The 12,658-nt window shown below is 37.2% G+C and overlaps 1 protein-coding gene across 1 annotated transcript in view; it reads right to left on the reverse strand.

Moving 5' to 3' along the window:
* Positions 1 to 1,363: 1,363 nt before the first annotated feature.
* Positions 1,364 to 12,658, reverse strand: part of ALKBH8 (alkB homolog 8, tRNA methyltransferase) — a 50,214-nt gene continuing 38,919 nt past the window's right edge. The window contains exons 9-12 of the mRNA XM_027849534.1: positions 11,465 to 11,616; positions 9,870 to 10,135; positions 4,268 to 4,417; positions 1,364 to 2,449 (exon numbers count right to left, since the gene is read on the reverse strand). Coding sequence (XP_027705335.1) covers positions 1,880 to 2,449; positions 4,268 to 4,417; positions 9,870 to 10,135; positions 11,465 to 11,616 — 1,138 coding nt within the window. The 3' untranslated portion in view covers positions 1,364 to 1,879. The remainder of the gene's footprint in view (positions 2,450 to 4,267; positions 4,418 to 9,869; positions 10,136 to 11,464; positions 11,617 to 12,658) is intronic.

Here is a 12,658-nt window from a genome sequence, read left to right on the forward strand (position 1 = left end):
AGTTAGTCAATATTTACTGTTTGCTAAGTACTGGGCACTGTGTTAAGCACTAAAGACACAAAGAAATGATAAAAGTCCCTTCCCTTAAGGATCATACATTCAAATGGAGGAAATCATGTAAATAAGTAGGTACATAGAAGATATATACAGAGTAGATGAAGGTATTCTGGAAGAAGATTAGCAACTGGAGGGATGGTAAGATGTCCTGCAGAAGATGATATTTGAGTTGACTTGAATAAACCTAGGAACACTAAGAAGAAGTATAGGAGCAGAGCATTCAAGGCATGGGGAACAGCCAGTGCAAAGATGGCAGATAGCATGCCATATTTAAGTAAGTGTACTACAGATTTTGTGGAGGGAAGTAAGGTATATTAAGTAAGACAAGAAAGGTGGAAAGGGGCCATGTCCACGTTTGGAAGTGTTTTAAATGCCAAACAGATGACTTTATCTGTAATCCTGGAGGTGATAGGGAGCCAATGAAGATCACTGAGCAGTGGGGTGACATGGCCAGACCTTCAATTTATAACAATAGACCTTGGTAGCTGAGTGGCTCATGGTTAGGAATGGGGAGAAACTTGAGGCAAGGAGACTATTAGATAACAAATGTAGTAGTCCAAGTGAGAGGTGATAAGAGTCTGATCTAGAATTGTGGCTGAATAAGTGGAGAGACAGATATGTATATGAGAAGGTAGTAACAAGATTTGGCAATGGGCCAGCTGTGTGGGCTGGCTGAGAATGATGAGTCAAGGATGACATCAAGGTCATAAGCCTGTATGACTGAGAGGATAGTAGAGTCTTCAAGAGTAACTGGGAAGGCGCAGCTAGGTGGCACAGTGGATAGAGCACCAGCTCTGGAGTCAGGAAGACCTGAGTTCAAATCTGGATTTAGACACACAACACTCACTAGCTGTGTGACCCTAGGCAAATCACTTAACTCGGATTGTCTCACCAAAAAAAAAAAAAGAAAAGCATAATAGGGAAGACTGGAAGGGGGAGGATTTTGAGAGAAAGACAATGAGTTCTGTTTGGACACCATGAGTTTTGAGATGCCCAAAGAAATCCAGTATGAGATGTTCAAGAGGCAACTAAAATTGTGTAACTCAGTAGAAATTAGAGCTTGATAAATAGATCTGGGAGTGATTTGCAGAAATGATAACTGAACCCATGGGAACTGATAATATCATTTAGTGAGATTGTACAGAATGAAAAAGAAAAGGGGGACCGGGGATGAAACTTGGGGGAAACTCAAGGTTAGAGGGTTTCCTGATTAATATGAATGACCAAATCCCAGCCCGCTCCCCCCGCCCCAAACAAACAAATACAAATCCAGGGTTAAGAAAATAACCATTTTCTCTTGAAGGAGTAATTATTTCAGTGTCAACAAGATTCAAGTTCTTTTATTAAAAAAATACAAATTCATTGAGACACTACCAAATTGTGATTTCTATATAAATTCCAAAGAATTTGAAATTAATATTTTAAAATAAAGGCATTCCTCAATCCTTTAAGGAGAAACACCTTCAATTAACAGGAGTAAATTTAAAGGATATCAAAGCTTTTCATAAACCAATTCATTCACTTTTTACCAAGTCCGTGTTCCTGTGAGAAAAGAAGAGAAGAGGAACTATATCATAAACCCTACTTGAAAGATGAAAAGAGAGCTTAAATGCCTTGTCCGAGGTCATCCAGCTGGGAGAGCAGGGTCCATATACAGATTGGCTGTCTGCTGATAAACCTCCATCTCTCTGCTTCTTCAATCTTCTAGCAAGTATGTTTGGTGGTTTTTCCCCCAGAAGACTTTCTTCTTAGCCAAAGAAATGGTAAACTAATTTTTTTTAAGTAATTATACATATCTTGCCTAGATGAAGTGCTTAGAGAGTCACAGCTTTTTGAAAATCACACACCAGTTTCCCTGATCATAATAGCTGTGCTGAATGCTTATGTTATTTAACATTCTACATGCTGTTTCCAGTTCTCCTTCACAAAATACATGGTAATAGCGGTGAAATACAGGGCTTGGATCATGTGGCACCCCCAGATCAGGTGTGAGTTTCAGCGGCTCGGCATGTTTATCTCTCATAGGGTCCCTTTTGAGGTGCCAAGGGACCAGTACATCTTGAGAATGAAAAGAAGTCCTGTTAGTGTGAACTGGCAGCTTGGAATTAATTACTCCATTTGCATTACAACCTCCATCCTTCAAGTCATTAGTGGCTGAGATAGAACATACAGAATTGTGACTGCTGGTGCCAGGATTCTGCTCTCCAAATAGCCCTGAGGCCAACACACCACTGTTGAGATGCTCTTCCTTCTCCTCACTATCCCTGCTGCCCCTAAGGTACTTAGACTTCTGCTTATTGTATTCTTGTTCCATTGCCCAGACATAAATGAGAGCCTTTCCTCCAGGCCTCAGGAGTCGAGCCAGTTCTTGGAGGGTTGCCAGTCTTCTTTCCTAACAAAAACACATTGCCATTTATCAACCCAAAGAACATAAAGGAAGAAAATGGTAAAATATATACAAATGTATATGTATATATGTGTATATAGATGGGTATGTAAATATATATAAATAAAATAGACAGTAACACTTTTCAAATTAGAGTGAGCAATTCCACTAAGACATGCTAAGTAAATTGAAGGAGTAAAATAGAAAACCTCCCATTCCATAATGAATTCTCAGTTTAAGAAAAGCTAAAATTGAGATTAGGAGTGAAAAAAAAGAAATTTTATCTTGTCACCTCCTGTATCATTTGCTTTTACCTAAGTCAGGGGTTAGGGATCCTTCAGTCAAAGGGCCACACTTGAGGACCTAGACGGCCACATGTGGGCTGCTGTAAGGGTTCCCCACCCTTACATTTGGTTGGATATCCAGGAGCTGGATACCCTCTCACTCCCTGAATGTTCATACATGTAGCTTTTCATAATTAAATAATCAAAGTATCCATTTGGGCAAAGACTAGTGTGTCACAGAAGACTGATTATGAGAATGAAATTCCACTTCATCTCCCTACCAGCTGCACTCCCGGACTTCATGATCTCCGGAAACTCATCATCCCACAAGAGAACATCCTTTCTGAAACTCACACCTACTCAGCACCCTCTGTCCCTGAGCCCCGTCTCCCTCTGATTGCAGAGTAGTTAAGGGTGGACATCAGAGAGGTCCTCTCAGAGCCTCCATTTAAGGAAGGTGCCCAGGGCAGCCATTTCATCACTTGTCACCGGCTTCATCATGTCCCCAAGCCAGTATCCTCCTCCCCTTCCACCAGGCCCCTCCAGTTTTCAGCTTCTTTTTCATGTTGTCTTCCCCGTTATAGTGTGAGTTCCTGGAGAACAGGGACTGTCCTTTGCCTTTCTTTGTACTCCAGGGCTTAGCACACAGGAGGTGCTTTAAAAATGATTAATGATTGACTGCAACTGGAAATCAGTGAGAACCAAGTTTTGATGACCTGTATATTTAATTAAGAAGAAATAGAAATTTTTATTATTATGCATCTTAGACCTTGGCTTTGTTGTTGTTCAATTGTTTCAGTCGTGCCCAACACTTTGCGACCCCATTTTAGGGTTTTCTTGGCAGATACTGGAGTGGTTGGCCATTTCCTCCTCCCACTTATTTTTTAGAGATGAGGAACTGAGGCAAATAGGGTTAAGTAACCTGCCCAGGGTAACATACCTAATAAGTGTCTGAGGCCAGATTTGAGCTCATGAAGATGAGTCTTACTGATTCCAAACCCAATGCTCTATCCACTGCACCACCCTGCTGCACTACCTTGGCTTTCCTTTCTCTTAACTGTTAAAGCAACTTACAGTAGACTGTACTACAGACCTAGCTGATGTGACCAAAATGATTGACAGAAACCAAGGTAACAATTACAGGTTATGGGCATATACATGAGAAAAAGGAGCTTGAGTACAATTTATACACAGGTATTTGTACAGGAAAAAACACCATAAGGGTTTTTTTCTAGGAGGGTGTGGCATGTGTGTGTATATACAATATATGTATATGTATTTACAGATATGTAGGTATGTCTATCCATGTAAACATGTATTTTCTGATTACTTCACATGAAGCCTGTCTTCATCCTACATTCCTTTTGGATACTGGGGAAACTGGCTGACAATAATCAAAGGAATGGGAAATAATAAAAAGCTGCAAGGTAATAAATAGGCAAAAAAAAAAATCCAACCCTAAAACAAAACAAAAAAAGCCCACCCTGATATTCTCAATTATGGTGCTTAGAACATCAGGTAGAAAATGAAAAATACTTACTGCTGTTGCAAAATGGTGAATAACTGCGATGGAAATGCAAGCATCACATGTCTCACTTCTAAGGGGCACAGCCAGGGCATCACAGACAAAAGCTTCAAACTGCCTTTCCCCACATATCTCAACAAGGTTTTGACTACGATCACAACCAATCTATAACAGAAAGTATTTGATTCTCAGTGTACTGTTTGAACTTCATGAGAAATTAAAACTCAAAACTAACAAGTCACTTTGTCACTACTGTTAGTGACTCAGAACATTGAGCAGGGACTGCAATATGAATGATTTTTTGTGAATACCATGGCAACTAGACTGGATCATGGTATTATTACCATGTATGGATTCAATGTATATGTTAAAAGGATCACATTCAATTGATTAGGACAGTTTTCATTACTTTGAAAGACACTGTAGATATCCAGTACCCAAATTAATAAAACAAAACAAATGGATGAGAGAAGTAAATGGGCAAATAGTTGGAATATGACATCTCAATCTCTATCTATATAACCACAGATTGAAATCCAAGGCTTCTTATAAAACACCATATGGTTGTTTTTCCTACTAAAAACAGAACCATCATCACAGAAAAGTTTCTACCACTCTGATAGTCTTATAACAGCACATACTTATCTATGATTACTCAGAAGATACATCTGCCTTTAAATTATAGGCTATATGGTGACAGCTACTCAGTGGCCATAAGTTGAAAGTGAATAAAGTAATCCCACTTTTTGTCTGGTTTAGAACTATGGTCTCTGAAGAAACTCCCTCTACCAAGGTAGGTTAGCAACTGTTCTATAATTCATAGACACAGAAAGTTACCTGGGACATTGAGAGTTTAAGTGACCTGCACAGGACCACACAACCAGATTATAAGACCCACATCTTTCTGACTCCAGTGTCAGTCCTTTATCCGCTATGTTACAGTGCTTCTCAAACCCACTGTTTTTTTTCAAGGTACCTTAGCTCTTTTTGCCCCTTGTTTCTATCACAGAAGAATTTCTAAACCCCAACAAAAATGAGGTACTTGATCGAAAGCTTTTGAAATTAAAACTTTTAGAATTGCTCAATCAGTGTTTGGTTAGTAATAAACTCAGAAAATGGGCTAGCTAGATGGTGCAGTGGATAAAGCACTGAGCCTGGAGTCAAAAATACCTGACTTCAAATCTGGCCTCATCTGCTTACTAGCTCTGTGATCCTGAACAAGTCATTTAACCTCTGCTTAACTCAGTTTCCTCAACTGTGAAATAGGAATTATAACAGCACCTACCTCCTAGGGTCATTGTAAGGATCAAATGAGATAATAATGGTAAAGTGCTTAGCCAAGTGCCTGGCACATAGTAGGTGCTATATAAATGCTATTATGATGATGATGATGAATACTGTTGTTAGTGTGTACGTGTGTTTGTGTCTGTGCATAGGAGGGAAATGGAAGAAAATGAAAGTGGCAATCTACCTTTTTATCAAGTACATGTAAGGCCTGATGTGGCCTCAAGTGCCTTATTGCATGTATCATTTTGCTGAATTTCTTTGTGTGCCTTCTCTTAGCTTTCTGAGGATCAAAGGTCACTATACATGTACGATGGCCTATGGAGAGTTTGGCACTTAGTGATAGGTGCTTAGAGAATATTAAATAATAAATTAGCAATTAATTATCCCAGGCATTGCCTCTTAATTTAATTTTTGAAAAGGAGGAATAAAATTGTAAACAGACTTAAACAGAAGTGGTCACCTCAAGCTTTTATTTACTCTGACAATTTGGTGTCATAATGAGCAATGATCGGCAGTTTCCTCAACTCTTTTGAGAATTGAGGGACATTAATCATCCTGTCAAGGACATTTCTTTTTTACTTGATATGAGATCATTCATTTTTGGTCCATTATTAAATAGGTGTCATATTCTACACTAAAACCGAATGCATAGAAGAGTGAAAAGTACTATGGATGAATGAACAATTATGGCATAACAACTCCTAAGGAACTATACTGTTCAAAATAATATGCACTCTATTTTGGTTCTTGTCCCTCATTATAATTACTAATACTCGGTAGAATTAATTTTTTTCAAAAGTATCAAACACTGGCTTACTTAAGTTGAACAAAGTGAAAAAGAACTCATTTTAGGAACAGAAGACTTAGGGCTGCAAAGAATCTTAGGGACTGTCCAGTCAAATCTCTTCCATTTACCGTTGAGGAAAAGAGGGCACAAAGATGGGAAGTGACTTGCCCGTGGTCACACAGCTAGTAATCATCAAAGCATGGACTTAAGCCCAGATTTTCTGAATTCAACAACAGCATTCTTTCTTTTACATAGAATTGCCTCAAGAAATCTAACCTTCCAATAAGCTCATTTTCTAGAGATACAGTTCAGCTACTATACTGATAATATGAGAGCCTTGGGCAAGCAAATCATACTTTGGGAAACATATGACAAAATGCAACAAGGAGCATAATAGCAGCAACAAAAGAAAACTTTCCCCAAATGAGTGCAGTCTTAACACTGCTGATATACTCTTCATTTTCTCCAACAGAAAAGAGGCCAGGAAATGTTTGGAAATAATACACCAGGTCTAATGTACACCCCTCAAAGAGAAATGACCAGACCCATCTAACGTGCCCAGTGAGTTGGTTCCTTTCATTCATAGTCATCCATCTAACTATCTACAAGTTCTTTATCCTATTATCAAACAATTATTATCCTGCATTTCTCTTCCCAAATCTATCTTCACATCTCTCTAAAGCAGGGGTTAACTTTTTTATGTTATCGACCCTTGGGCAATCTGGTGACGGCTGACTCCTCAGAATGTTTTAAATGCATAAAATACATTGGATTACAAAGGATTACAATGGTATGAAAGTACAGTTACCAAAATATTAAAAAGAAAACAAACAAGTTAACAGATCCTAGGTTAAGAACCCTCACTCTAAAGGCTTTATATTGAGAATGGGGCAGAGTACCCAGAAAAGCCCTCCTGATATTGTTATGTAATGATCAATAACAATGAGCAGAGACCACCAGTTTATTCATGGACATCTACCTGTATTTCTGGGAAGAATAAAATGATAGGTGTTTTGAGGCAACATACATGCCAAAGTCAGAATAAACATCACATTCCTTGATTTAAATCCTACTATGACTCCTTATCTTAAAACACATACAACCTCTAAAACCTACTTCTTATAATGTAAAAAAAAATTACCTTGTCATAAATATCAATGTCTTGACCCAATAAATTAAACATCTTTTGCCCAAAATATTTACTTCATTTCAACAAACATTTCGGAGATTCACGGAATCTTAAGAGTTGGAAGAGAACTCATAGGCCCTTTGGTCTAACCTATTTTTGAGTAAGATCTGTAACATCTCTACAAACAATTCTTCAGCCTATGCCTGAAGAGCTCCAATCAGGAGAAATCGACTGCCTCCTGACTGACTCTATTGTCTTTTTCATCAGTTCCAATTAATAGGAAGTTTTTCTTTACACTATAGCACAGCAGATAGAGAGCTTCCTAGAACATCCTAATTGCTTAAGAAATACTTGCTGACTAAGAGACTTACCTTGAAGCTAGGAAGACCTGTGTTTAAGTTCTGTATTCTGACATATATTGTCTGTGAGACTCCGGGTAAGTCAAGTAACCCAGAGTTGTCAAAACAGTAAAACTCTCTACTGTGGCTCCAATCAGATAATTGAGGTGTGTTTAACAAAAATTTTTAAAAAAATACAATACAACATAGATAATGTTATTTTGTGGTTTTCTAAGTCAATCTGCACTATAGGGACCCTTTATTTGAATTTGACAGCACTAACATAATGTCTCTGTGCTCTAGCCAATTCTCTAGGGACTAAAAGTTGCAAAGGTGTTGATCTGTACTTGTAGAGGGAGTTTCCTCACCTGGGAGTTCCCTAAATCAATGAAATCACAGGCCCAGTTTCTGCTGTGAATAAAAAGAAAGAAATTTGAGGGGCAGCTAGATGGTGCAGTGGATAGAGCTCCTGTCTTGGAGTCAGGAAGACCTGAGTTCAAATCCAGCCTCAGACATTTGACACTTACTAGCTGTGTGACTCTGGGCAAGCCACTTAACCTCAATTGCCTCACCAAAAAAAAAGTGCAAAAAAAAAAAAAAAGTAATTTGAAAGGAGAACGACAGCAGTAGGGACCAGGAAATATTTCCTAGTTAAACCCATATTAAACCCTAACCAGAGCTTGTTTTCTTGCTTTAGAATACTGATTATGGGAAAGAGTATGATGCTGGTGGAATGAGGGGAGCGGGATAGGAAATTATTGTATTATAGTTCTGCTTGTTCTCCTTTACTTTAGTCCCTCATCTCTTGGACCAATACATAAAAAAAGATTTTTTAAACAAAAAGCTACATTATTAACACATCACCAATATCATCATCATCATTGCATATACCAGGGATGGTATTAGATCTGGAATAAGATTGGGTTGGTTGGTTGGTTGATGGCCTTCCTTCTCAAAGAGGACCAAAATGACATCACTGAGCGAGAGTCAAGTTACAGGGTGTCTGACTGTGGCTGATCAGATCAATACGAGCTTGGAATGTTCTACCACAGGTTGGGCACAAATAGTCCATGTGAACATTTGGGGCGGATTCTCTAAATCTGCACATCTTGAGTTTCTTTTGAGCTACTTCAATTCTGCTTTGCTCATAAAGCACAGCACCTTCTCTGATGCCATGCTGAGTGGTCCTATGCCAGTGTCTCCCATGCCACACAATCAATTCCAAAGTTCTTAAGAGACACCTTGAGAGTGTCCTTGTATCACAACACCAAGAACACAGGAATAAGATTAGTCCTTCCCCAAAGGAATTCTAACCTATGGTTATTAAATTCTACTTGACCTGACTCACATACACACAGACAGATAGATAGACACACATACACACACATACACACACATACACACACAGTCACTTGAGGAATGAAGAAACAATGGGAGTTCTCTCTAGTTTTCAATCTTTTACACTGTCACTCCATTAACAGGATACTTTGTCACAAAACAAAAGAAACTAAACAGCTTCATGCCATGAATATACATGCTTTATACTCACAGGGACATTCTAGAAACTTTCAAGAAATAGGCAAATCCTGTTATTACCTAATAAATCTAAAGATGAGGAAGATAATTTTTTCCCCACTAAGCTTAGAATAGATATTAAGAAGTCACAATACTATTCATTGTGCTTTTTATTATTGTGGGTAAATGATGTTTTAGATACTTTTGAAAAATGTTAAATATACCCCAAACAACTCTAGTATATCAGTGTGGTGTGTAATTGATACTGTGTTCCCATTTCTATGTCAAAAAAGAGGGAGCTGTGACCATCTCTATTGGGTCTTTAATTATGGGCCCAGTTGCAAGCATGTTATCTGGTACTAGTTGGCTCAGTTCAGAAAAGCGCATCACTAGACAGCTGGATACTAGGTAATGAATTTATCATCTCTCTATACAGCTGCAGTAGGACTGTGGCCACATCAATGAATTAAAAAACTACACCAATGAAAACACAGTCCCTTTGAAGTAAAAAAAAAATTGTTATCATGTGTGAGTAACTCACCAAGTATGAAGTTGACTTACCATATATATCTCCTTATTCAGGCCTAGATATTTTCCATTTCCACACCCAATGTCTGCCACTATTGAGCCCTTTGGTAAAGCTTTCAAGAATGCCCCAATCTGGGGCCACGGGGTATGCCTTGTGCTGCTGAAGTGCTCTGCTATCTCCTCGTAAACTCTATGGACATATTCCCGTTCCAGTTCCAAGGCTTCTTTGTCATTCTCTGGGAAGGAGGGGAAAGCTTCATTCTGATGACAACTTTGGCTGTCGCAGACCAATGGGTAACCTGAATAAGATATAGTAATACAAATAAATCTTTAAACTGAAATCCATGAAATGTCTTATTAATTTTTCTTAAAAGGGGAAAAAAAACCCTTCAATAATAGAGTAGTATGTATCCTGGCTGAATTTTGACTGAATGCAATTAATTATCACTTCAATCACTTTAAATCTCCTGGAAATTATGAACATCTGAGTTACCAAAGATTAAAAGCTACCTCCATTACTAAAAACAAAAACAACATCAAAAACAACCCTCTAAATCTGTACTATAATTTTCCAGCTTTGGGCTCAAAAGTAAAAATAAATTTATAAATAGACCCCTGACTAGAGGTTTGTTAAATACATCAATGTCACATCAAGAAGGTGTCAATGAAATATTTGCCCAATAAAACTTATCTCTAGAATTAGATCTAAACTCCTGGACAGTGAGGGATAATAATGCCTTCTACTTTTCAGGATCTCCCAAAACAACCAGCAAGTTATCAGGCCCATAGTAGCTGCTTACTAAAGACTTGCTGATCAATAAAGAATTTTATGCTTTAGGTCCCCTTCAGAAAAATAAACAAAGAACTATCTTGGCCTTCACTGTTGTGAAGGTAATCTGTTACCTATAGAGATTTTAGATTTTTCCAAAGATATTTATTTACATTAAATCTGGGCAATGAAATAATGTGTATTTAACTCAGAGTTATTTTAAAGACTGTCCTAGTGTTCTATGATTAAAGTTGGCTTGTTCTACTAGATGAACTATGATTTGTTTGTTTTATCATGCATAGAAATTAGAAAAATTTGTTATGTGCTATCTACAGTGGAAGCCCCCAGCATATTAAGTGCATCTCACTTTTATTGTCATGACTAAACACAAATGGTCTGGTTTTGCTACACTTAAGTTTAAGATCATTCAATTTAATAAGCATTTCTATGGATACATCTGCTACCTATAAAATGGGGATATTATTATCTACCACAGAGTATTATTTTAATGGTAAAATGAGATAATATTTGTTAAATACTATGTATGTTATGCAACATAAATGCCAATTATTGCAGTGTACTTCTTTTCCACTTTTCCAGGCCTCCAAGTTAACTAAGAATAAGTGTTTATTCCCCTTAAGGGCAACCTACTATGTAACAATCTGTCACATTCAGCTTCTCTGCTGGGTTAATGGGAAGTAATTCTGAATCTTGACAACCAAAAAATTTATGCTCAGAGCAATAACTGCAAAGAATACTTTGTTTTTATTAATTTTTCATTGTAGCCTTTTCACTTTTCACTTGTACTTATACAAGAGCCAGTAAAGTTGATTTTACAGTAGAAAGATTACATACTTACTGCAGTCACAAGGTGTTCTCCTCACTTTTCTAAATGTAAATGAGGTCCGCACTCCTCTTTTATTTAACGTTAAGTTTCCAGCATCACTAGTGATAATTCCACTTTTCTGTCCCTCAGATGCCTGGATAACATCAAATTTTCTGGGTGTGATTCTTTTTGTTAACAAAAGAAAAAAAAAAAAAAAGGAAGGAGGTAGAATGAATTGTTAATATTTTATCTTAATGAAATATTTCACATTAAACTATAAAAAGTACAAATGGGATAACATAAATTGAAATAAAGATACTAATTAAGCATCTGCTATGTGCAAAACACTGGGAGAAACATTGTGAGGAAAAAAAAGTAGAAGAAAATGATCTTTGCCTGCTACAAATTTCCAACTGACATTAGTTGAGGGTAGCAGATTTGCACATACAGAAAAGACAACTGTTAGTGTATTAGTGCAGTTTTAAGCTTTAATAACTTCAGAAGTATAAATACTACAAATTTACTTCCCCATTTGAAAAGCTAATTATTTAAATTATTAAAATATTGATATGCTTGTTATTAAAATTCAGTATAACCACCATCTTGTGGTATATACTTCTTGGGTAGATTTTTGAACTTTGTAAAAACTTTCATTAGTTTGCTGTCCAGTGAGAAAAAGGATTGCATACATAATCCTAAAAATCACCAAGTGAACTAGGTTTTAAAGCAAATGTGAAAGTTTTGATGGGTCCTCACAAGAAAAGACTAATGGAGAAAGATCAGGTAGCTCAAGGTGGCCAAATAGGAGACTTCCTGTATCAATCCACTGATCTGAGAAAGTGTTACCTAGAAACTGTCACAATGCAATACATAACACCAGGGTGTCCTATCTTATAAAAATTAAAATTTTTAAATTATTATTTAAAATTCACAAAACTAAATAAGTATAAAAGAAATTTAAATAGTGAACTTTTGGATGATATTTTTGTACGTTTATCGCATTTAGACTGCTAAAGTTATTAAAGCTTACAGGTGCACTAAGACTTTTGGGATACTCTTTCTATGCTACTAGAATGTTCTGTAACAGTTTAAAGGAGTAGAATGTTCTGTAACAGTTTAAAGGAGGGTATAATTATTGTAGTCTGGGGATACTCAGGCAGATCTTGAAGGAAGTCTAGATTTTTGAATGGGATGAAAGGGTGGTGTGGAAATAGATAAATGACTTTT

The sequence above is a fragment of the Vombatus ursinus genome, unplaced genomic scaffold (genome assembly GCF_900497805.2).
Source record: "Vombatus ursinus unplaced genomic scaffold, bare-nosed wombat genome assembly UNPS02007612.1, whole genome shotgun sequence".
Classification (NCBI taxonomy): Eukaryota; Metazoa; Chordata; class Mammalia; order Diprotodontia; family Vombatidae; genus Vombatus; species Vombatus ursinus.